The sequence below is a fragment of the Ictalurus punctatus genome, chromosome 10, assembly GCF_001660625.3.
Source record: "Ictalurus punctatus breed USDA103 chromosome 10, Coco_2.0, whole genome shotgun sequence".
Taxonomy (NCBI): domain Eukaryota; kingdom Metazoa; phylum Chordata; class Actinopteri; order Siluriformes; family Ictaluridae; genus Ictalurus; species Ictalurus punctatus.
In genome coordinates, this window is record NC_030425.2 from 30,525,001 (window position 1) to 30,549,080 (window position 24,080).

Below are 24,080 nucleotides of genomic sequence, written 5' to 3' on the forward strand. Positions count from 1 at the left end.
CCGTCCTCAGCAACAGTGACTGACCTCCAAGCGATGAGAACTCCAGAAGCAGGGCAACAGAACGGTCTAGGCTGGCCCGAAGAGCAGAACGATTCAGGCCCGCTGCTATCACAGCACGTGTAGAGCATTGGTATCATCCAAAGTCTTTGCAGACGTTGGTGTCATCTGGACTCTTTGTAGAGGCTGGTTCTGAGCTGGAGCTGGCACGTTCACTGATTAGTGAAAAAGTCCAGAGTTTTGCGACCTTAAACAGCGTGAAGGAATGTAACATGATAGAAGATCAGTTAAGTATAAAGGAGCTTGGCCGTTTAGGGATTTATAGGCAAGTATCAGTGTATTTTATAATGGATACGGAACTTAACAGGTAACCAGTGTAGAGATGATAAAATTGGGGTAATGTGTTCTAGAGCTCCAACAACTAATGGATAAAATCAATAATAATCGATGATTAAAATTGTTGTAAGGAACTCATTATGGATTAGTTGGTCTGCGCGTGGCATGGGGGAGATTTACTCATTACGTTACTTCTGTTCCGAGAACACGCTTCGGAGAGTAAATACTAAAGTTGTGTCCCAAATGAAGTACTGCACACTTGCACTGTGTTCTCTACCGTCTAGTGTGTAGATTTTAGTAAGGTAATATCATCGCAAATATATCACTAGCTGTTTTTTTACTAACCGGGAGTATAAGCCACTTCCTAGTCGAAGGCACATGACATCATACGCACGGAATGAGACGCCGCTAGCTTTAGCCCCTAACCCTAACCCAGAGTCACCGACACTGACTCTCTTCAGTTTACTGTTTATGTCAGCGTTACCTTTTATTCCCAACATGACCTCAGTCTCCATCAGAGGGAGAAGGAATCGTCACGTGACTGAGGAAGAAAGTCCTCTAAGGCAGGGGGGCATTTTATATTAAACACCGCGGAGATCAAACAGTGCTGCGTGAGCACAAACTTATGTTTATATCCAAAATGCTCCACTGTGTGTATTTATGCGTTATTTTTATGGGTGCACAAAAAGCACAGAATTAAACTACAGTCCTAAATTAATAATATATGTTCTGGTGTGTGTGTGTGTGTGTGTTTGTGTATTGAGTTCTTTTCTGTTTTGGACAAAAAGTTGTGTAAAGTTTTAGTCTGAAGTTTATATTTGTAACACTCAGTTTGTGGATTTTATTTTAAATAAACAAAAAAAATGGTACTGAAAGTTTGCCCCGCCCCCATCCGATTAATCAAAATAATAATAATAATCGGCCAACTAATTGATTGATTATGAAAATAATGGTTAGTTGCAGCCCTAAAGTGTTGGTATTTTTGTGATCTAGTAAGAACTTTAGCAGTGTAATTTTGGACTAACTGCAGCTGTAGCTTTGATTCTCTTCAAAAACAACTATTCTGGTTTTGTCTTGCAGATGATCCTGTGGGACTGGGACCTGAAACAGTGGTCTAAACCCCAGTATCAGGTCAGTTTTAATCCTCCACACAACTCTGCGCACACACACACACACACACACACACACACACACACACACACACACACACACACACACACACACACACACCTTTGTGCTATACACTGAAGACATTTGGCCCATTCACGCACACCACGCAAGGCGCCATCGGGAGCAACCTGGGGTTCAGTGTCTTGCCCAAGGACACTTCGGCATGTGGGCCAGGGATCGAACCTCCAACCCTACAATTAGTGGACAACCCGCTCTACCACCTGATCCACAGCCACCCCCAACCTCACATCTAGATTATTGTAAATCCCTCTTAAATGGTATATCTGGGGAAAAAAAAAAAAAAACATTAATAAACTGCAACATATTCTAAGCTCCAGTTTCAGCTTCCTCACATACACTAAAGGATTGGTAGATATCACACCACCTCTGTCAGTTACAAACAATTACTCCTTACATTTATAGCACTCCATGGTCTTGACTCTAAAGTATGAGAAAGGTGCTATATATAAATTAAACTCAATTCAGTGTTATGTGTACAACGTGTTTAACAGTGGACATTGTCCCAGAGCAGCGTTACAGAAATATATACATTCAGGATATAGATGTTAAATATATGAATTTATCTCTAATGAGCAGCCAGAGGAGACGTGGTGAGGAAAAACTCCCTGAGACGATATGAGGAAGAAACCTTAGTTATGAGTTAGTTGAGAGTTAGTTATGTCTATGTCCCTGGGACACTCCACCAGACACTCCACCATCAACACACCTGTGTGAAGGGGGGGGCGGGGGGGCAGCATCCAAACATCCCAGATCACCTCAGCACTCTGTACCTGTGAGCCTCTAGATCTGCTCCTTTACCTAACAACAAAACTATTCAGAAAAATCTTGAGTAAACAAATATGTTTTCAGCCTGGACTTAAACACTGAGACTATGTCTGAGTCCCGGACACTAACTGGAAGACTGTTCCATAACTGTGGGGCTCTATAAGAGAAAGCTCTTCCCCTGCTGTAGCCTTCACTATTCCAGATACCAACAAACAGCCTGCACCTTTTGATGGAAGTAGCCGTGGCGGATCATAGAATACCAAAAGTTCTCTCGGGTACTGTGGTGCGAGACCGTTTAGTGCTTTATAGTTTAATAATAGTATTTTATAATCGGTGTGAGATTTCACTGGGAGCCAATGCAGTGTGGATAAGATCGGGGTGATGTGTCGTATCTTCTGGTTCTAGTTAGGACTCTAGCAGCTGCATTCTGGACTAACTGGAGCTTGTTTATGCTCCTATTGGAACATCCAGACAGTAAGACATTACAGTAATCTAGTCTAGAGGTGACGAAAGCATGAACTAATATTTCTGCATCATGTAGTGACATTATATTTCTTATCTTAGAAATATTTCTGAGATGAAAGAAGAATATACTAGAAATATTATCTACATGAGCATCAAATGATAGACTGGAGTCAATAATTACTCCCAGGTCTTTCATACAACTTCTAATGTCCTTTACACATTCCTCAACTTTATTAAGCTGCTGTCTGTCCTCTGGCTTTGCTGAATGCCTAGAGAATTTAGCATTTTTTTAAAATTCAGATTTAAACATTTTCTAATCTATCAAGGAGAATAGTGTGATCTATAGTATCAAAAGCTGCACTAAGGTCGAGTAACACAAGCAGCGAGACACAACCCTGATCAGAGGTCAGTAGAAGGTCATTTACTACTTTAAGTAACGCTGTCTCTTTGCTATGATGTGGTCTAAATCCTGACTGATACATTTCATGAATGTTATTCCTATGTAAGTACGAGCATAGCTGCTGTGTACAACCTTTTCCTTACCCTTAACCTAGACAATTAGAGCTATTCATTTTTAAACTTTAAACAGGTCATTTAAAAGGACACTCCTGGGCAGAAAGAAACAGCAGTCATTCATATGTTTAAGTATTTTTGATCACTTGAAAAAGGGTTCAGTTCAAACAAAAGGTGCCATGTTCTAAATTATTTAACACGTCTACATATAAATATCAGGAAATGAAAACTGAAATTCAGATCTATCGTGGTGTGCAAGTGTGTGTGAGAGTAAGAGACAGGTGTGTGTGAGAGTAAGAGACAAGTGTGTGTGTATGTATGTATAAAGACTGTACTACATGTTTGTGGTCTAACACAGACCGATAGTGAACAGAAAACTGAGACACAGACACTGCTGTAATTGAGTGTCACCGCTAGGGGGCGACAGAAGCTCCACTCACGCCATTAAACCTACAACATTTAATGTAAAAGTCTTCAGAAAAATGCAGTATTTACACTCGTGTTTTTAAATCATTTTTGTTTTCTTTTTCCACTCTTTCAGTATTGCACTAAAACTGACTCAGTTTACCACTATAATTATTTTATTATTATTGCTGCTGTTTATTTATTTTACTCTTATTACATATTAATATTTTACAGTTATATTTGATATTCAAAGATATTCAATCGATTGGTTAAAGTTCCCACATATAAGCTGCCATTCAAGTAGGGCTGATTAATATTTCTGTATTGTTATGAATTACATCACAGTTTTCTGAGATGTGTTGTGCTGCTATAATATTTATGGACAATTCTAAAGTAAGATTTTCTTTTTGACCTTCGACATTTAATCGTAGTCAAAAACAGTTATCTCTAATTCATCAAAGTGTTATAGAGAATAATGTATGTGTGTGTGTGTCTGTGTGTGTGTTGCAGGGTTCAGTGTGTGGGGCAGATCTCTCTGTGATTAGTGATGTGAGGAATCTGATCTCAGACCTGCTGCAGGACTCGTCTCTCTCTCCACATGTTGTGTCGTCATTGCGCAGCGTCAGCAGTTTGATCAGCAGCTTCTCGGGCTCCTTCCGGCCGCGTCCCAATCCGTTCACACCGTTCCCAGGGTTCTACCCCTGTGCTGAGGCAGAGGATCAGAGTGACCGAGCTGAGAGAAAGCCTGTAAAGGTAGGAAGTCCCTGATACGCCAAGCAGGTAACTTCACGATTTAACACCAACGCCGTAATAATTTGCACCACAATAGGCTTTTCTGAGAGGATCATGGGATCAACATCACTGACCATCCTGCCCTTATGTGGTTCTTCCTCAAACTGTTGCCAGAAGGTTTAAAGTGCACGATTGTATAGAACGTCTCTGTGTGCTGTAGCAATAAGAATCAAAAAAACACTGTTCCAGCATGACACAGAGCACAAAGTGTGCTCCATGAAGACGTGGTGTGTGTGAAGGTTGAAGGTAAAAGAACTCAAGTGTCCTGCACAGAACCCTGACCTCAACCCCACTGAACACCTTTAGGATGAACTGGAACTGGAGTCTCCTTACATCATCAGCGCCTGACCTCAACCTCACTAACACTCTTGTAGCTGAATGTACAATAATCCCCACAGCCAAGCCCCAAAATCTAGTGGAAAGCCTTCCCAGAAGAGAGGAGCGCATTATAACAGCAAAGGGGAATAAATCTGGAACGAGATGTTCAACAAGCAGCACATATGGGTGTGATGGTCAATGGTGCACATACTTTTGGTTATATAGAATATTTTATTTTCCCTCAATTTCCATGCTAAATTGTGTGTGTGTGTGTGTGTATATATATATATATATATATATAAACGTTTACCAGCACAGACAAATCATAACATTATTAACTATCTCACTGTAAATGTGACTAAAGGATCCTGTCTGATGTTTGTGGTCCTCAGATGTAAACCTCACGTCACGTGACGACGTGTTTCACTGATTATCATAAAGATCAACACGTCTGTGCTATTTCACCTCCGGTACTAAGCACAGGTTACAGGTTATGTAAGCGCAATTCATCTCTGCCTCTCTCTCTCTCTTTCTCTCTCTCTCTGTCTGTCTCTCTCTCTCTGTGTCTCTCTCTCAGGGCCTGAGTAGTAGGAACAGTCTGCCGACTCCTCAACTGAGACGGAGCTCTGCGTCCTCGTCCGTCTCTCCTCTGGAGACGCTCTCGTCCCCTCGCTGGGAGCGCAGTAATGGAAAAAGATCTCACGCTGAGCTTAGTGCCAGCAGGTCAGAGTCCTCATCCTCTCACCGGAGAACTAAAGTCACGCCTGAACCCGAGTAACCCAGAGGTTATTTCAGACCGCGGAGCAGAACACCTCAACGCAGCTCACAAAGCCCTTTAGTCCTTTTAAAGTTTCAACAGTATTGTAGAAGTTTACCCTCCTGGCACTAGTGAATGAACTCTGCAGCCTTTTATGATCATTATGCTCTTTTGTTATTCGTCCACAAGGTGGCACTGTCACACAGACTTTTGAAATATTACGCAAAACGCTTATGATTATTATTTTATAATTATTTTAGGTGTAGCGTTTTACCGCACTGCTCTGTGCTCATGTGATTTCCATAATGACTCGATCTCTAACGTGAAACTGTCTCTAAACAGTCAGGGATCATTCTCCAACGGGCCAAACAGCAACCTGCTGACCATCCCAAAGCAGAGATCCTCCTCTGTTACGCTGTCCTACGGTCACACCATGCCCAGAAGACCAGGTCAGTCTGCGTCGTCTTCTTCTTCTTCTTCTTCCTCCCGTTATTTTTGATCACATCCACATTACAGACCTCCACATATTGAAGATATGCAGGTGCTTTTGCATGTTTTCCCGTAAAAATCTCTGTTATTTGGTCTTCAAGCACAGAAAAGGAAGATGTTGGCATAAATGTAGATGCACAATACTTTCACCAAATTTTAAGTGATATTTCAAGTCGTTTATTTATTTTGATCATTATGAGTCATAACCTTTTAGAGTGTAAACATAAAGCTCTGAATCCTGCTGTGTGTAAATGAGACACATCTATCTAATATCCATCTGTCCCACTGGACTTCAGAATTTAAGGGTGAGAACCCTGTACTTGTACCATCAGACATTCAGGACTTCTGTCCTTCCTTGACAGGTGCGTCTCCGAGTCTGAGTCCACTCAATTCTCCGAGTCACGGTCCCCCGTCATGTCCGAGCTCATCGCTGATCACTCGGTCTCCGGTGGAGTTTCCCGACACGGCCGACATCCTCACCAAGCCCAGCGTAAACCTGCACAAAGCACCGGGGTTTTCGCTCAGCTCACTCTGCACCAGGTAACAACCCCACTGACGTCCTCTAACCTTATCCTGACCTGAGGTCAGGACTGTGATTTCACAGTGTGGTGATTCACTTCACAGGCCAGTGTGTTTCATGGAAATCATGTTAAAATTTTTTTATTTTTTTTTTAAATCCCACTGCTCGTGCCGTATTTACCTTACTGTTGTACAACATGACATAGTAGTGTGTGTGTGTGTGTGTGTGTGTGTGTGTGTGTGTGTGTGTGTGAGACAGTTGTGGGCGACAGATACTGAAGAGCGGCTATAATGCTGAGGTGGGTGACGGTCACATGACCCCGGGGCCTGACATGCAGAGAAGGATATCAGGTTGGACCTTCATCAAACACGCACGCCTCACGCACACGCCTCACGCACACGCCTAATACACACCTCACATGCCCCAACATGCTCTTCAGCCACTCTTAACACTGTTCCAGCATGACACAGAGCACAAAGTGTGCTCCATGAAGACGTGGTGTGTGTGAAGGTTGAAGGTAAAAGAACTCAAGTGTCCTGCACAGAACCCTGACCTCAACCCCACTGAACACCTTTAGGATGAACTGGAACTGGAGTCTCCTTACATCATCAGCGCCTGACCTCAACCTCACTAACACTCTTGTAGCTGAATGTACAATAATCCCCACAGCCAAGCCCCAAAATCTAGTGGAAAGCCTTCCCCTTCCCACTCTTTATACAACTTACATGCTCCTCACACATGCCTCACACACACGCTTCACACACATGTCTCATACGCCCCACACATGCCCCAACATGCTCTTCAGCCACTCTTAACACATTCTTCATGCACCCTTTTCACACTCCTTACACACTCCTCACACATGTGCCTTACACACTCCTCACACTCCACTTTACATCATATTAAACCCTTAAATTGAATTTGACCAGGTGTTGATTCAATCCTTGAACATTTTGTGTATTTGTTTATTAGTTTATTGTAAAGGTAGAAAATCACCAAAGTTACATCATACAAGTCACGAGTCAGATCTTCACCTCTGGCTGCTCATTAGAGATAAATTCATACATTTAAAATCTATATCCTGAATTTATATATTTCTGTAACGCTGCTCTGGGACAATGTCCACTGTTAAACACACTGTACACACAACACTGAACTGAACCGAAAGGTATTATTGCATGGTTGGTTCTCTCAGCTGAGGCGACGGAATACAGTAGCGATGGGCTGATCAGGGAGGAGAGTGGGGAAGTGGATGCTCAGGGAGAGGAAGCAGGACTGACCGCCAAAGAACGAGCTCAGCGTGAGGAAGAGGAGGAGGAAGAGCAAAGATCGGGTGTGCAGGAGACTCCACCTCGTCCTGAGGTACAATAAGCATCTGTATTTCTGTATGAGCTGCAGGAATGTTAACGTAGTCGCCTTGTTCTCTGATGGAAAATAATGAGCAACACAAAGATAAGAACATAAGGGAAGAACAAATGAATAAGGGGGGAGAGAAAGATGGTGTTGAGAAAAAAAGTAGTAATGAAAGAAACTGAAATAAAACGGAAGCATTACAGAGAGAAAACTTAACTAATAGCAGTTTTATTCCTGTGACTGAGTAAGCACGCTAAATTTGTTTCAGATTGTGTTTCCCAAATTAGGAAACTGTTGTTTATAGTTGAAAGATTAGAAAGAATGCTGATTTATGTGTTAATTTTAATTAAAATTTTTTTTTTTTTGTGCGCGCAACACACACGGTCATTGTGGGTGATATGGTGCAGTGGCTCAGTAAATAAATCAGAAATGTGTGTGCACCACTGTTAACTTGTTTGTCTCCCAAAGACTGAGAAAAGAAGAAAAATTTCTCTAAGTTCTCCAGTGCCTGAACATTCTGGACTAGTATCATTTGGTTCTTTACCCAGATGAGGACGGGTTCCTTCTGGGTCTGGTTCCTCTCAAGGTTTCTTCCTCATATCGTCTCAGGGAGTTTTTCCTCACCACCGTCACCTCTGGCTGCTCATTAGAGATAAATTCATACATTTAAAATTTACAGTGGGGGAAATATTTTTCCAATGAGGTTATTCACCTGAAGTTTTCACAAGACATCAGTATTAACTCAAGAAATCCACAAATATAAACAATTCACAACATTAAAGTCTATAAATAAAGTTATGTGTTATAAAGTGGAATGACACGGGAAAAGTATTAAACATGCTAAGAAAAATCAGTTCTCCAAGGTAAGGTAAGGCAAGGAACCAGCTGAAATCCATTAATACTGAAGTCTGGTGAGAATTTCATGTGAATAACCTCATTGGAAATATATTTACTGAAAAAGATGTTGACGTGTTCAATACTTATTTCCCCCACTGTATATCCTGAATTTATATATTTCTGTAAAGCTGCTTTGGGACAATGTCCGTTGTTAAAAGCGCTATACAAATAAAACTGAACTGAATTGGTTCCTGAGATGTAGTTGTGGTGGGAATTGTACTGAAACTCTACAATATGCACACAACTACTCTCACCATAAAACATACACACATACTCTCAAACAGAAAAAAGACTAATAGTACACTGTTCCTATCTGTGTATATTCAGTTCAATCCAGATAATGTGTCCAGACATATTCGGTTACAACATGAACATTTGAGTAACCCAAAAAAAGTCTTAAGAAGTATTCAATCTAACTTTAGATAGCTGTGGACACGTGTGTTTGAAATGAACTCTTCTATAAAATGTGTGTTTACTTTGGAAAAAGAACTTTGCCTGTCCAGTCCATGTCACAGTTCTTACCTTATCATAAAACGCTGTTGGCAGGGGAAGCAGTCAGAGGTCTCTGGGGTCAGAGGTCAGACCGTGTAATTGGACTTTGTGTTCTAATCTTGAAGATTTTTGTTTGGTCAGTTATCTAAAGTGAAAATTCATAACGGATGAGGTGTCGGATATCTTCAAATCTCCATCACTTGCTAGACCTAGACATTTCAGAATGACCTACATGACCGCAAACCTTCATAAACAAAAAATCTTGCCGTTTCTCCTGTGGCCTCTCCTAGGAATTCAAGTTAGATCCCCTGCTTGAGGACCAGGAAGCTCTGTTGGAGAAGCTGAACAACTGGAACTTCCAGATCTTTGACCTGATGGAAAGGACGGGAGGGAAGTCGGGACGGATCCTCAGCTATGTTAGTAAAGAAATAATTACTGGATGGATCTTGTTGATCATTTTTATGTATAGTTCTTTATAAAGAAATATTATTAAGCACATATTAAAACAATATTCCTAATGAAACATGGGGTATAGTTTATCAAATGTTTTTAATAAAAAATATCAGTGTTTTTTTTGTTTGTTTGTTTATGTCATGTCAAAGAGCGAACATTTCAATTCATTCTACACCACAGGCTTTCCTCCAGAGTTTATATTTTATCAGGAATATATCTCATTTTAATCCGATTTCTGGTCACGTGGATGGATTACATACGTTCTGTAGCCATATCCCACTAACCAGGGCATTGTCACTGAAAACATGGCAACCAACAGTACACTAAAGATGGGGAGGCCCACTAGAGACCAGTGGGGAACAATTTGAGGTGCAAGTGCAGATTTAAGGCTTTAACATACACTCACGAATAGATAGAATCTAATATAATAAATATGATCTGATGTTGATTATGGGAAAACCGAAGAATACACAACAGACATTAAAAGTGGCCTACGTGAGGAGGAAATCATCACGTCTAATTAATTTTACACCCATTATGATTGCTTGAGTCACTATTTAAGAATATTTGAGGCTCATTCACATTTGTATTATTTTAATATAGTTTGTGTTTGGTGGCAGAGAATTAGGAACCTTTCTGTTTACTCGTGGTGTTGTTGTTGTTGTTGTTTTTTTAAATGAGGACCCTGGTTATTAACCTGCATTCATGCAAGCAAAAGTTCCAGATACATTATTCTCTTGTTTTTGCTGTCCTAATCATAATTATCCTTAATCAGTGCGAGAAACTCACTAACGTTCTGTTTAGATCCACTTCGTGTTCATTTGCAACATGACGTGATTGGCACCTTGCATAATGTTTGTGTGTTGTAGTGCTGATGATCCTTTACAGCTCAGTCTGATAGATGCTGATCTTCAGGGACTTGACGCCTCACTGAAGGCCTGTTGTGTGTCTTAATGAAGTTTTGTTTGTTTGGATATCTCTCAGGTGGCCTACACTTTGTTCCAGGACACGGGTCTGTTTGAAATCTTCAAAATCCCCGTCCGGAAGTTCATGACGTACTTCTGCGCTCTGGAGAACGGTTACCGAGATATACCCTGTGAGAGTTAAATTAGAGTGTTGTCAAAAAGTAAATTCAACTTTTAAAATGGCGTGTGAGGGAGAATCTGCACTGGGGAAAACCTTCAGTGAACTTTCCAATTGAAAGAAAAAGAAACGTATTATACAGCGGACGGTGTTTGAACATCTCTGATGTATTGATTTGTGAATTACTTCTTCCTCAGATCACAATCGTGTCCATGCCACAGATGTCCTTCACGCTGTGTGGTATCTCACCACCAGACCCATCCCAGGCTTCCAGCAGATCCATAATGAACATGTGACAGGAAGTGACACAGGTACCCAAACTCTGTGCTGCTTTGATTTTCTTTCTTCCAGGGTATCGAGAACTAAATAGAGAAATGTGGGTGGGGCTGGAAACAGTGCAGGTTGTTGGTTGGTCAAACTGTTTGGCTCAGTGGTTCTTTAGTAATTTCTCTTTCAGTTTTCCTTTTTCTGCAGGAAGCTTTGCAATTTAATCCATAATTTTATGTTTGCTTGCATCACTCTGCATGTCTCAGCATGTTTGTCCTGTCTGGGAGAGTTACCACAGACATTTTAACCAAATAAACACTAATTTCCAACCCCTCCAGAATCACTACCCCTACTTTCGAAGATACAGGACACAGGAACTGGACCAGGGTATGGATAGTTCTGGATTTGATTCAGGAACCATACTGTGACGTACTCACAGGCCCCATCACCGTACCAACATTCAGCAGTGACAAAATATTTTTGGTGCCTAAACCACGCCTGTACTGATTGTTTCCATGCTAATTTTATCCCTTTGATCCGGCAAGAGTAAATCAGACCGCTCAGAACTGCAGCTCTCATAAGAGTGTGCTGTGATTGAGATCCACCGCCGTTGCTGGCTCAGCATGTTCACAACTTATTTTAAGGCCGCTGATGACCGTTTTAATTTCTCAAATGGAGTGCAGCCTGAGTCATTCAGTTTGCTGTAGAGAAAGGGACTCATGCTTTAAATGGAAGAGGTGTTGAGTTTGTGAAAAGTCAGTGACTTCACTGTCTGGCAGCCGAAATGTGCAGCGTGCACGCAATGCTGAGATCGGCATGTTTTCCAAGCACACGATCGAACAGTAAAAAAACTGTGTAATATAGTTTCACACCATTGTGAGCTTGTCTGTTTCCTTTACTATTATTTATTTATTTATGCGTTTTAGTGGATTAATTGTGCGTAAGAACACGCAATCATGTCGTCCTGTGACCTTGTACAAGGATGCTGCATTTGGCGTTAATGAAAGGCATCACTTTTAATTCTTTAATTCTTACATATGATTGTTAACACATGACTTGAATTTTATTTATAGTTATATATGTCCTGTATATAAGGTGCTGAGGTTCTTCTCTGTTTCTCTTCATCACAGACTCAGACAGTGGTATCTCTCCTGGACGGATTTCTTATGCTTTGTCCAAAAGCTCCTCCATCTCGGATAATAGTTACGGCTGCTTGGCCTGGAACGTCCCTGCCCTCGAGCTCATGGCACTATATGTAGCAGCTGCTATGCACGACTACGATCACCCAGGTCGCACAAACGCCTTTCTTGTAGCTACTAATGCCCCTCAGGTATGTGGCATTTTATTGTTTTGTTTATTCATTTATACCGTATACTTAAGCCACTGTAACAATTCGAAACTGTAACACAACTTTACCAGGGATTTGGCGCGCTGACAGATTTGATCATTTAGGAAAGATTCAAGCATCCCCAGAATCCACTCATTTATTTTCTCTTCCTCTCTTATCTCTGTCATGTTTCTGGCAGGCGGTGCTGTACAACGATCGCTCGGTTCTGGAGAACCACCATGCTGCCGCAGCATGGAGCCTTTTCCTGTCTCAGCCCGAGTTTAACTTCCTGTCCAACCTGGACCATGTTGAATTCAAGCGTTTTCGCTTTCTTGTTATCGAGGCCATCCTCGCCACAGACCTGAAGAAGCACTTTGATTTCTTAGCAGAGTTTAACTCCAAGGTGATTTTTTTTTTTAACAAAAAAAAAAACGATATTTAGGGGTTTTTTTTTTTTTTATAGATCCAATGAAGGCTAAAAATCTATGTTTTTTTTTAAACTCTTTTATGCTCTTGAGTTCAGACAAGTAAGTTTTCCTTGCGAGAAGACATTTCCTTCTTTTAGAAATGTGACCGTGCTAATGACCGGCTGATATACTGCTTGTGTTTGTTTTTGACAGGTTACAGATGTGAATAGCCCAGGTATCGACTGGACCAGTGAGAACGACAGGTTGCTGGTATGCCAAGTGTGCATCAAGCTGGCTGATATTAACGGTCCGGCAAAAGAGCGCAGACTTCACTTGAAATGGACAGAGGGCATCGTGAATGAGTTTTATGAACAGGTACTGAATAGCGCTACGTTTATGCTGCATCCTCTAGAGTTGCTAAGTTCATTAAAGGCACAGAGTTATCAGCTTCCGTTATGTCGTTCTTCCCTTTTTTGCAGGGAGATGAGGAGGCTCGCCTCGGATTACCCATCAGCCCTTTCATGGACCGCTCGGCGCCACAGCTGGCCAAGCTGCAGGAGTCCTTTATCACGCACATCGTCGGGCCACTGTGCAACTCATACGACGCTGCTGGCCTCCTCCCAGGTTACTGGGTTGATGAGGAAGAGGTGGATGATGAAGATGGAGAGGAGGATGACGCTGAAGACACAGAGACTGACGATGAAGATCTTGATGAAGAGCTTCAGTTAAGTATGTATTTTTTGGAACGTTAGCCTCCATTTTAATTTTAAATGGATTTTAAATACTTTTTATAGTTTGTTATTTTGCGGAATTGTACCAGAAAAGCATTTGATTGGCTTACTTTTTTTTAATCAGCATGTACAAAAAAATAAACTAAATAAACATTGTATAGGAAGGAAAATGAAGAGGAAAATTATAATGGTTGGCAGAATAATAATAACCAGTGAGTGTCTATGAAGTTAAACCTGAAGATAATACCTGCAACACTCAGAGAAGTATCGTTTTCTTCGTACAGTACATCTCTTTCTCCGCCCAACTGAGTGGCTTATAAAATATTGCATACAAACAGAAATAACTGCAGGAACATGAGATTAAAATAAAAAATGTCCAGTGCACAAATTTCTGAAAAACTAAATAAAACCTGCAAACTTTGAATTTCATTCATTGATCTGGAAGAATTCGGTTGAAATTCAGATGAGGACAGTGTTATGTCTCTGATGCTCCAATAACACGGGTTCTAAACCAGATCTAAGATGGCCATGTTTTATTCCTCCATCATTAGCATTTAATTATTTAGGTTTCTGTTTGCAGAGCCGAGGAAAAGCCGTCAGCGTCTGTTCTGCAGCATTATGCAGCACCTGACTGACAACCACACGGCGTGGAAGCAGATCATCGAGGAAGAGGAGAAGAACTGTGACCTGGGCCTTCATCAGCAGCAAGAGCAGCAGCAGGCAGATGCGTTGAGCCTTCCGCCTCCCTCCTCAACCTCAGATGACATTCAGGTCATTGAGGAGGAAACCGAAGAGGAGGAGCGGCAGCAGGAGGGGGATTGAGTTGAGCCAATTGGCTAAGAAAAAACTAGGGGAGGGGCCTGAAGCAAAGAACTGACTCTTTGCTCTGTCCTCTCCTCCATCAGAACACAGACACGTGGTCTGAATCAACACCAGAAGATTCTGCCAGATCTCCCGTACTGAAATGAATCACTGTGACGCAAACGCAGTTCACATGGTGTTAAAGAAGAAAAAAAAATTTTAAAAAAAAGGCCTTACTACTGTGAGAGCATCCTATGCACTTTCACCCCATGGAGGATGAGGAAAAGAGTTGAAAAAATACAGAACGAAATAATGAACGAAACTCTCCATGGTTATTTGGCTGTGATGCTGCCTTGAAAGCAGAGCTCTTAACTCTCCTGTAGGTACTTATTACAATTATTTAAAAAAAACAACAACAAAAAAAACAGAACGGCAGAAGACTTTTAAGTCATTACTTGTTACCAAAGCGAACAGTTAAAAATAAATGAGGCTGAGGCTATATCAGGCTCAGTGTCAGGAATACTCGAGAAGCATAATCAAATGTGCCTGTCTGAACCTTTTTTGGGGTTTTTTTTTTGTTCCCCCGCGTGGTCCTGGTGATGGACTCCGACCCTCAGCACGACACGTGCAGTTTTCCTCCTCATGCTGGTGACACGAAAACACTGTATCATTGAACTCAGCCACTAGGACTTTAATATGGAAACGCTGACATTTTGACTGAAAAAAACAAACACGAATATTTACGTCTGCATCATTTTCAGATGCTTTTTTTTCCCACTCACCTGCCTTTAGTTTTAGTTTCCTTTGTTATATATGTTTGTGTGTTCATGAGGTTTGTTTTTTTTTTTCTTTCCTCCTCAGGAATGCAAAGTTGCCATTTGTTTTTCTGCTTGTAAACTGTTAAAAGCATTAAGTGTGGAACAGAGAAGAAACACTGTTCTAATGAAGGGATCTTACTGCTATTATTTCTATTATAAGTAAAAATCACTCTCTCTCTCTCTCACACACACACACATGCACACACTCAGTATTTGAGCATTGTCAGAGTTACTGTAATTTTAACTGTCTACCACGGAAATTAAATATTGAATATGTGCTCTGCATAATATTGAATATTAAAGTGCAGACTTTGAGAGGAATTTAAGTTGGCTGGATGGTGTAGGAATTCTATCGCTTTTTATAGGAGCAAAGAATTAGATGAATTGGACAAACTCGTAAATTAAATTGTCATTTTTAATACTTGGTTATGAATCCTTTGGTGTGAATGACTTCCTGAAATCTGGGACTCATAGACGTCACCTGGTGCTGGGTTTCTTCCCTGGTGATGATCTGCCAGGTCTGCTGCATCCGTCTTCACTTCCTGTTTGTTCTGAAATGCAGCTCAATCGGATTCAGGTCAGGTGATCGACTTGACCGCTGCAGAGCGTTCCACTTCTTCTTTGCCTTAGAAAGCTTTGGGTTGCTTTTGGAGTGTCCTTCAGGTCATTTTCCATCTGCAGAGTGAAGCTCCATCCATTGAGTTTTGAAGCATTTAGCTAAATGTGGGCAGATAATATATCTCTGTGTACTTCAGAGTTCATCCTGCTGCTTATGTCATGTCATATCAGTATATACAAGTGAGCTGGTGTACTCCAAATGCACACTTGAAATCAACTCTAGACCTTTTCTCTGCTTACTGGTAAGTGAAATACGGAGGGAATAACTGTCCAATTACTTTTGGGGGACCACATATTAAAAAGTACTGTAATCCCTATGGTGTTCACCTGATTTGGATGTAAATTAAAGCTGGAAGTCTGTATTTTGAGCTCATATTTATTGTTTAATTTCTGTACTGTGGTAGACATCTAAAATAATAACTTTGTTAATGTCCAAATACTTAAGGACTTTACTGTATATGACACACACACACACATTTTTTTCTTCACGGTTTCTCAGGATTCATGCAGACTGATCGTCCTGTTTGGACAGTTTAAAGTTTAAAGGAAATCATTTCAGACGCTTTGTGAGAAGATCAGACAATTTTCAGTTCAGATGTTGGGAAAAACGGGCATTTGAGGCTTTGTTTTGGTGTTCAGTCCCCAGCTCAGCTGAAGTTCAGTCAGATAAAAGTCTCAGCTCCCCGAACCCGAAGTATTATTGTCTGTTTTGATACAAAACGGAGTTGGAGAATGTAATGAATATTTTTGATGTACGTAATAGGCAAGTTCCTATTTTATTTGAACCATACACGTTCTTTTGTTAAATCACACCGCGTACACATACTTTTTTTTTTTTTTTTTTTTAAGTAATCTTTGCCAAACATGCAAGCAGGCCAGTGCATCAATTTGAAGTGATCCAGGGTTTCACCTCAAAAAGAAAAGCTGTACACTTTTTTATATTTTCATATCCTTCACCATAAGGCAGGTTTAATACTAATAGCTCTATATATTTTTCTCTAAAGCGAGAACTCTAGGCATTCCACTAGAATAAAGAACAGGAAGGGGAGACTGACATGCTGCTCTCCTCATTGCATTTTGTTTGGAGAGGAAAGTTCTCAAGTAGGCAGTGTACATCAAGCTATATTTAAAGAAAAGAGAAACTAAAAAAAAAAGAGAGAAACGACCTATAAATGTGCACATTTTACTACCAAACAAGTGTTTAATCTCTGCACAGAAAGAGTATCTGCGTATATAAATATATATAAAATATATTATATATTTTTTAATTAATCAACTGAATGCGTCTGTTTTATACATACAGCTGACATTGTACATTAAGAATCTGTAATTATCATCCTGTTTCCAGAGTTTTTAATCTAATACTATTTACAGATGTGGATATGTTTGGGTGTGGTGTTACTATTTTAATAATAATTTGGGGTGCGTTGTCTTTGTGTTTCTGTGCATAACCACTCTGCTGAGAACCTTTTTCCCTCTAAAGCTGGATGCTGTGAGTCAGCTAGCTGCAGTGCCAAACGCCCCCTCGTCTCCTCGCTCATATCTTCTCTTTCACTCATATATTCTCTCTCGCTCACAGTCTCTCTCTCATAGTCTCTCTCTCTCTCTCTCTCTCATATTCTCTTTCTCATAGTCTCTCTCGCTCATATATTCTCTTTCTCATAGTCTCTCGCTCACAGTCTCTCTCTCATAGTCTCTCTTTCTCATATTCTCTCGTATTCTCTCTCTTAGTGTCTCTCTCTCTCAGTCTCTATTCTCGTTCTCATAGTCTCTCTCTTATATTCTCTCTCTCGTAATCTCTCTCATAGTCTCTCTCCATCATATTCTCTCTCTCTCTCATAGTCTCTATCTCTCTCCATCATATTCTCTCTCTCTCTCTCTCTCTCTCTCTCTCTCTCTCTCTCTCTCATATTCTCTGCACCTTCCACTGCCAGTCGCTTTATCATGCACTTTGGCCTTCATTAGTTTTGGGAGTTGAGGATTGCTATCAATCAACCATATTGCCTCTGGTTATTTCTTTCTTTCTTACTTCTTTTCTTCCTTCCTTCATTCTTACCTACCTATTTTTTTTCCTGTACGTCTGTCATCACCAGGAATCCAGCATCTTCATTTCACTTCAGTAATTTGTACTGCTTCTCTTCCCTGTCAGAAATTCCATTACATTTTTCTCCTTTTTTTCCCCACTGCAATGCCCTCCACCCTTCTTCTTCTTGTCCTCCTTACATTTAAAACACTTTTTATGTAGCAAGTAAAATAGCAGTGTCTGATGTAACCATTTCAGTCTTTTCAACTTTGTGGGGGCGGGAAACTGCCCCCCCCCCCTGTTATTTATATCTGTCCATAAAGAATACCATCCCTGAAAATATTTTTAATGTCTGTGTCATTCCTTTGAATGAATAATTTGTTTGCAGTCATTTTATAAAATGTTTTGTATGAGTGTTTCTAAATGTGTTCCAAGTGTGTTTTAGACAAAGGCACAGCATTTGAATCTTTTCCCCCTCCTTTCCATGGCTGTGGAATTTGGCTGTAATTCTTCAACGTTATCGGCAGCTGGACGTCTCTCTGGGAATGGCTTTGTTTACTTCTCACACGCTCACTGAGGAAATCCCCTGCATCCTCTGGGGTAGAGCTGCCTGGAAGATGACAGCGGGTGGATGATGAGTCCCTAAGAGAAGGATCTCATCCTAAACCAAGATCATCCACATCATCCCAGAAGACGGCATCACTGTGACAGCTTAGCCCAGAGTATACCTGCCCCCGATGCTACCTGCTTCATCACGTGTTGGACTTGCTTATTGTCCCTGAGTGGATGAAACCAGACGGACTCTCTGGCTGCCACTTATATCTGCACTATCATCCTACACTTTTGCCATTTGGAACACCGGGTCTAGACCTAGTACTAGATGAAGGCTTTCCTGGGGAATCTGGTCTGCAAACCATTGTACCTGCAGTTGTGATTGCAGTTACAGGCTGGACCCAATGCAACACTTGGTACACACTGAAATGTAAATAAAAACTAAGAGCATGCTGGTAATTCACCAGCGTTACCTGTTTATAAGTTGCATAAATGGGATAAGTTGTCTCTATGCACAATTTATTTATTTATTTAAATATGAAGAAGTACCAAGATTTGGAAATAAAATTTCCAATAAATTCCTCAGTGACGTGCTGTAAATTGAAGCTCCCAGCAGGACTGAAGCTGGATAAAATCCCGCCACCTTTTGTTCAGGGTTATGTGTAACTTGGCCATAAAGAGTGCTATGAAACCACAAATAAAAATTGAAGCACGTTGGTCAAAAAGATTTATCTTTTGTTTATTCATATTTAAGCTGAAGTTCTTTCAGAACTTTACAGTATGAAATATAATAAATGCACATGGTTTGGTACAAAGTTCTGACTTCCTACAAAGTATATATCACAATATCAATTTCAACGAACCCTCACCACCGTGGCCTGCCAGGCTATTTCCCCTGAGATAAAACAGAGACAGTTAGTTCAGCACTGCTACATGGACATGAGCCAAAGTTGCGCGAGTAGCATTTGCGAAGCTTTCTGAGAAAGGCAGCTGCTCTCCTTTTCAGTCTGCTATACAAACCAGAGAAGTGTGTTCTCAATTTCTAGGAATGTTTAAAAAAAAAAAAAAAAAAAAGGTCTGCAAAACTGTTTGAAAAGTTCCCTCTGTAAATTATTGACATAACATGACTTCCCTTACATTTACAACTAGAGTGAGGTTTGTTTTTTTTTGGTCAGTTCAAGTTACAAAATACACAACTCACATTTTCAACAGAGTTCTGAAATTCTTATTACACTGTGCACAAATGAATCCAGCTGTGCATATACATTTCCAGGCCTCATCCACTGCTCACTCTCTGCATGAGCTTCGTGAAGCCATGTAGAGGACAGGTTCAAAGAATTCTGCACAGTCAGTACAGAGGTCAGTGCTTTCTGCCAGACATGACAGAATCCAGAGCAAGAAAGCTGAGCTGGTTGGTTGAGTTTCTCAATATGGTCCCCTGAGGTGAGAGAATATCTGCCTTTGGCAAACAGACAAAGTTTTATTGCTGTCTCCTTATAGCGCATATGGTATAAGGCTGTGGCTGCAGGGTCATGCCAAGTTTAGGAGTGAGGCTTGGAATGTAACCTTTGGGAAACTGCAAGCGAAACCTCTGGAGCAACGTGGTGAAAAAAAGGAACATCTCCATTCTGGCCAGCTGCTCACCAAGACATTGGCGTCTGCCTAAAGAATATCGTAAGATATATTACCCATGTAAAGCTGAAAGCAAGAGTTGAAAATACAAATAATTTAGGAGAAAGTCTATGCCTGAGATCAATCTCCTTACTCGTTAACTTCTTTTAAATTTCCAGCTTCCTTTTGTTCTGTTTTCACCTCCATATCTCGTATGTTCAGTAACTCCTAGCATAACTCTCTGCTTGTATGGGCTTGGTTGTCTAGCTTAAGCCAGACATCACCTAGAACTCCAGCCCAGATTCTTATAACTCCATCTGTTGAAGCATTGATAAAAATACTCACCCACTGAAAAAGGAAGAAAGGCCTCCCCTTTGATAAAGTTCCCATTTTTGTCCAGAAACCTTTCGGGGCAGAAGATAGCAGGGTTGCTCCAGTATTTCTCATCAAAGTGCACGGAATACAGGTTGGTGATGACCATGGTTCCCTGGGGGATGGTGTATCCTCTCACAACAGTATCTTGAGAAGTGGCCCGGAAGATGCCAAGAGGAACGATGTTACAGAAGCGCAGGATTTCATGCAACACAGCTTCCACATAAGGCATCTTCTGCTTGTCTTCCATGGTTGGTAACTTGCCATTCAAGATGGAGTCAATCTCCTTGTGAACCTTATCTGTACACAGAAGAAGCCAGATATTGTAAATTCTTTAAAATGGTCACAGATCACTTTAAGAAAGCAAAGGCATGTTGAGCAGTGAACCTACCTTGTGTACTGGGGTTGAGAGCCAGGTAGAGCATGGCCCAACGCAATGTATTAGTAGTAGTCTCTGTGCCTGCAATAATAAGTTCTCCTACTGAGAAGATCAGGTTCTCTTTGGAGAAGGACATGCTCTTGTCCCTGGCGCTCTGTTCCATTTCGTCCAAGTAGGCATCGATATAATGTCTTGGCAATTGCCGCACTCTCCCCTGTGAAAAGCGCTCGATTATCTTTTGCAGAAAGTCATACACCTCATCAGCATTGTGAAAAAGTGTCTGGTGCTTCCCAACGGGCAAGTATTCAATCCAGGGGAAGGCATTGTAGAGGAAGGCCCAGGCACTAGCAGCCAGCTCCACGTTCTCGCTGAAGATTTCGATCATGTGCTGGAAGTCCAGGTCATCGTAGGTGAACCGCTGTCCAAATATTACTAGGTTGGTAACGTTGGAGACTGCGTTGGTAACCAGGTGTTTTGGGTCAAAAGGTTTTCCCTTGTACTTGTCAATGGCATCAACAAAGAACATGCACTCTTCAGAGATCCTCTGAAACATCATCTGTCCACTGCCAAAATAGCGGAAGCTGTTAACAGCCAACTTGCGGTGCTCAATCCATCCACGACCATATTTGCAGTTGAGAAGTCCTGGAAAGTGAATTAATGAGAAGTAAGCTTTCTGTGAAAAAGTGCCTGCTCTAAAGCAAATCCATTAGTCAGTGTCAGAATATTCCTGGAGCTGTGGGTCAATCTGCAGCCTTGGCCCATTCTGTTTTAAAGACAAATAATTCAGTATGTTGAAACTCTGAAGTCAGAGCTCAGTTATGCACTTGCTCTCCAGCACTCACAGGCACAGCATGAGAAAATAGTGAATTTTATAAAATACAAAAAAAAAAGTATATAAAATCATTTTTAATTGATCATTTGAACTGATATTATGATAAGTCGTTTAAATAACACTTTTGGCCTACCTCCCAACACTAATCCAGTCTCCTCACTGCCCTTTCTGATTGTATGCAAAAGTTCAAGGAAGTATGTGCGAGGTCAGCGACAGATATTACAGACCATTCATGCTGCCATAATATGCTTTGCAATAAGTATGACGAGTATGTATATGGTACTGCTCTCTCTAGTCATTGCAAGTTCTGGAATTGGTTTGAACAATTCCTCCGAGTAGTGAAAGATTTATTTAATTTTTCTGTGTGGTAGAAGAAAACAATACTCCATACCTCCCATTTTGGTCATTTTCTGGAATAAAGGCAGAGATGGCCTATCTGCAAACACCTCATTCTGGTGATACAGACATTCTTTGATGACATCATAGCCGTTTAGAATGACAGTTGATATTCCTCCCAAGTCGAGACTAAAGATCTGGAAATTAATGAAGTTAAAGCACTTAATTAGTTTGCGTTTGCCAGCTATTTTCCCCTAATGGAAATGTGTCAGGTCTACAGGACAGCTGTATAATGTGAAGGCTACAGTTCAGGAAGTGTGTCTTTAAATCCAGTATGCTGACTCAGCATGGCTCCGGGTGCTAAATGTGGGGAATGCAGAACCTGCCAATATAAGTTTTCATGTGCCGTTAACCTCCCATTATGCAGAACTTTTGATTGTAGTCACACTTAAAGAAAGTTTAGCCTTAACCGATGACCGAAAGTAAAAGTGCATAGGAAAACAGCTGTCTAAATAAACAGCCTCGCTGAATGTCTGTTTTTCATATCAATGTTTTAATAAATTACGCATAGGAGGGATGACAGGACCATTAAAAAAAATTAAGTTAAAAAAATTTAAGGCAAAATGTTCTGGCTCCAAAATGATCAAAGATACTGAACTTTGTGTTCAACCTACACAGTGTCTGGAGTTCATGTGTACTGGAAGCTTTAGGGAGGTAGTGAAGGTAATGTGTCTGAAGGTCGTGTGTGTTATCTTTCCGTTTCAAGTCTTATGTGTATATATATATATATATATATATATATATATATATATATATATATATATATATATATATATATATATATAAAATTTTATTTATTTATTTTTTTTAGAAATTAAAAACTATTACAGTCGGTGCATTTTGACTCACTTTCAAGAGAGAGACAGAAATAAAGAGGGGGAGAGAGACAGAGAAAGGGAGAGAGTGAGAGAGAGAGGGACAGAGAAATAGAGAGGGAGAGAGAGACACACAGAGAGTGAGAGACAGGGACAGAGAGAGATGGAGAGACAGGGACAGAGAGTGAGAGAGAGAGAGAGAGAGAGAGAGAGAGAGAGAGAGAGAGAGAGAGAGACACACAGAGAGTGAGAGTGTGTGTGTGAGAGAGAGAGAGAGAGAGAGAGAGAGAGAGAGAGAGACAAGAGAGATAGATCTTCGCAGGGGAAACGGGTGCTGTGAGATTTACCTGGCCGTAGATTTCGCTTTGTTTCTTCATGTACACGTGCGGCTCGGTGGCGAGAGACAGGATGTTACCGATCACCGGCAGGGCGGTCGGTCCCGGGGGAAAGCCGCGTGGTCTCCGCTGCCGCAACAGCTGCCGGATCACCAGAAAAGTCAAGCAGCTACAAAGTAAAGTGCACAAGTAGAACACCGTCTTGCCGTAAGACAAAGCCAGCAGCGATAACGAGTTGTTCATCGATATCATTTCTCTACCGGTGATCACACGCGACGTCTCCGTCTGTAAAGTCTGCGCTTGTGTCGGAGTCGCGGTGTGCTGCGGGGACATGTGCAGATCTCCGCCTCTCAAGGTCCAAGATTGGTCAAGAAACCAGACCTGATCCTGATCGTTACACACCACTGATCTCTATCGACCGTTTACTCAGGAAAAGTAAAGATACGGCCATAAACACTTCAGTATATTGAGACTCTAACATGAGCTGTGTGGAGGCGCACAGGGGACAGTTTTGGCAAAAAGGTTCTGATAGTCCTGCACTCTAAAATCTCATTCAGGGGACCTATTAACACAACTTTCATTAAATGTGTGGGTGCAAGATAAACATTCTAATTTACTGATTTAATTAAATATTTTAAGTTGCAAACATTATTTTGATGAGTTATGTTCACATAATACTGTCGATAATTACATCACCTTAATATTGTGTGTAATTTAAACTGAAATTTCTGCATAATTTGAGTTAAAACTACATTTAAGTTGTAACTTAATGAAATTGGCTCCATAACTTAACTTTTCTCCAACTTGAGTTCAGGAGTTCAGGTCCCCTCCCCTACCCAGTTCATATTTATCCTATATAACTAGACAGACTTTGACCTCATAATTTCTCACTTTGCCATGAATTTAAATATAATATATAATTTACGAGTTCCACGTCACATCACCAGAATTCCTTACAACATCCTCACCA

General features: G+C 40.9%; 2 protein-coding genes across 3 annotated transcripts in view; one reads left to right on the forward strand and one right to left on the reverse strand.

The window, feature by feature from the left end:
- The window catches only part of pde3b (phosphodiesterase 3B), a 53,585-nt gene extending 35,425 nt beyond the window's left edge, over positions 1-18,160 (forward strand). Inside the window, exons 2-16 of one of the 2 annotated variants that reach the window (XM_017478878.3) lie at positions 1,414-1,464; positions 4,183-4,425; positions 5,360-5,505; positions 5,882-5,988; positions 6,391-6,568; positions 6,807-6,898; positions 7,744-7,910; positions 9,581-9,706; positions 10,728-10,839; positions 11,024-11,137; positions 12,224-12,423; positions 12,620-12,823; positions 13,041-13,202; positions 13,307-13,556; positions 14,139-18,160. In XM_017478878.3, coding sequence (XP_017334367.1) covers positions 1,414-1,464; positions 4,183-4,425; positions 5,360-5,505; positions 5,882-5,988; positions 6,391-6,568; positions 6,807-6,898; positions 7,744-7,910; positions 9,581-9,706; positions 10,728-10,839; positions 11,024-11,137; positions 12,224-12,423; positions 12,620-12,823; positions 13,041-13,202; positions 13,307-13,556; positions 14,139-14,380 — 2,394 coding nt within the window. In that variant the 3' untranslated portion in view covers positions 14,381-18,160. Of the gene's footprint in view, positions 1-1,413; positions 1,465-4,182; positions 4,426-5,359; positions 5,506-5,881; positions 5,989-6,390; positions 6,569-6,806; positions 6,899-7,743; positions 7,911-9,580; positions 9,707-10,727; positions 10,840-11,023; positions 11,138-12,223; positions 12,424-12,619; positions 12,824-13,040; positions 13,203-13,306; positions 13,557-14,124 lie in introns of both variants that reach the window. The other variant, XM_053683402.1, reaches the window with a different exon arrangement.
- A 928-nt stretch (positions 18,161-19,088) lies between these two features.
- On the reverse strand, positions 19,089-23,823 carry LOC108271345 (vitamin D 25-hydroxylase). Its single transcript, XM_017478899.3, has 5 exons — positions 23,123-23,823; positions 21,956-22,097; positions 20,745-21,374; positions 20,327-20,653; positions 19,089-20,032 (listed from the first exon to the last, which is right to left on the reverse strand). The coding sequence occupies exons 1-5, from the start codon at positions 23,441-23,443 to the stop codon at positions 19,851-19,853; spliced, it is 1,602 nt and encodes a 533-aa protein (XP_017334388.3). The 5' UTR covers positions 23,444-23,823; the 3' UTR covers positions 19,089-19,850.
- Between the last annotated feature and the right edge of the window lie 257 nt (positions 23,824-24,080).

Coding starts and splice junctions, on each gene's coding strand:
- LOC108271345 (XM_017478899.3), bottom strand. CDS start 23,443: ATGTCCCCGCAGCACACCGCGACTCCGACACAAGCGCAGACTTTACAG. Junction 20,654..20,744: donor TCTCAACCCCAGTACACAAG/GTAGGTTCACTG, acceptor TTCTGTGTACAG/ATAAGGTTCACAAGGAGATT. Junction 20,033..20,326: donor CTTTCTTCCTTTTTCAGTGG/GTGAGTATTTTT, acceptor GATATTCTTTAG/GCAGACGCCAATGTCTTGGT.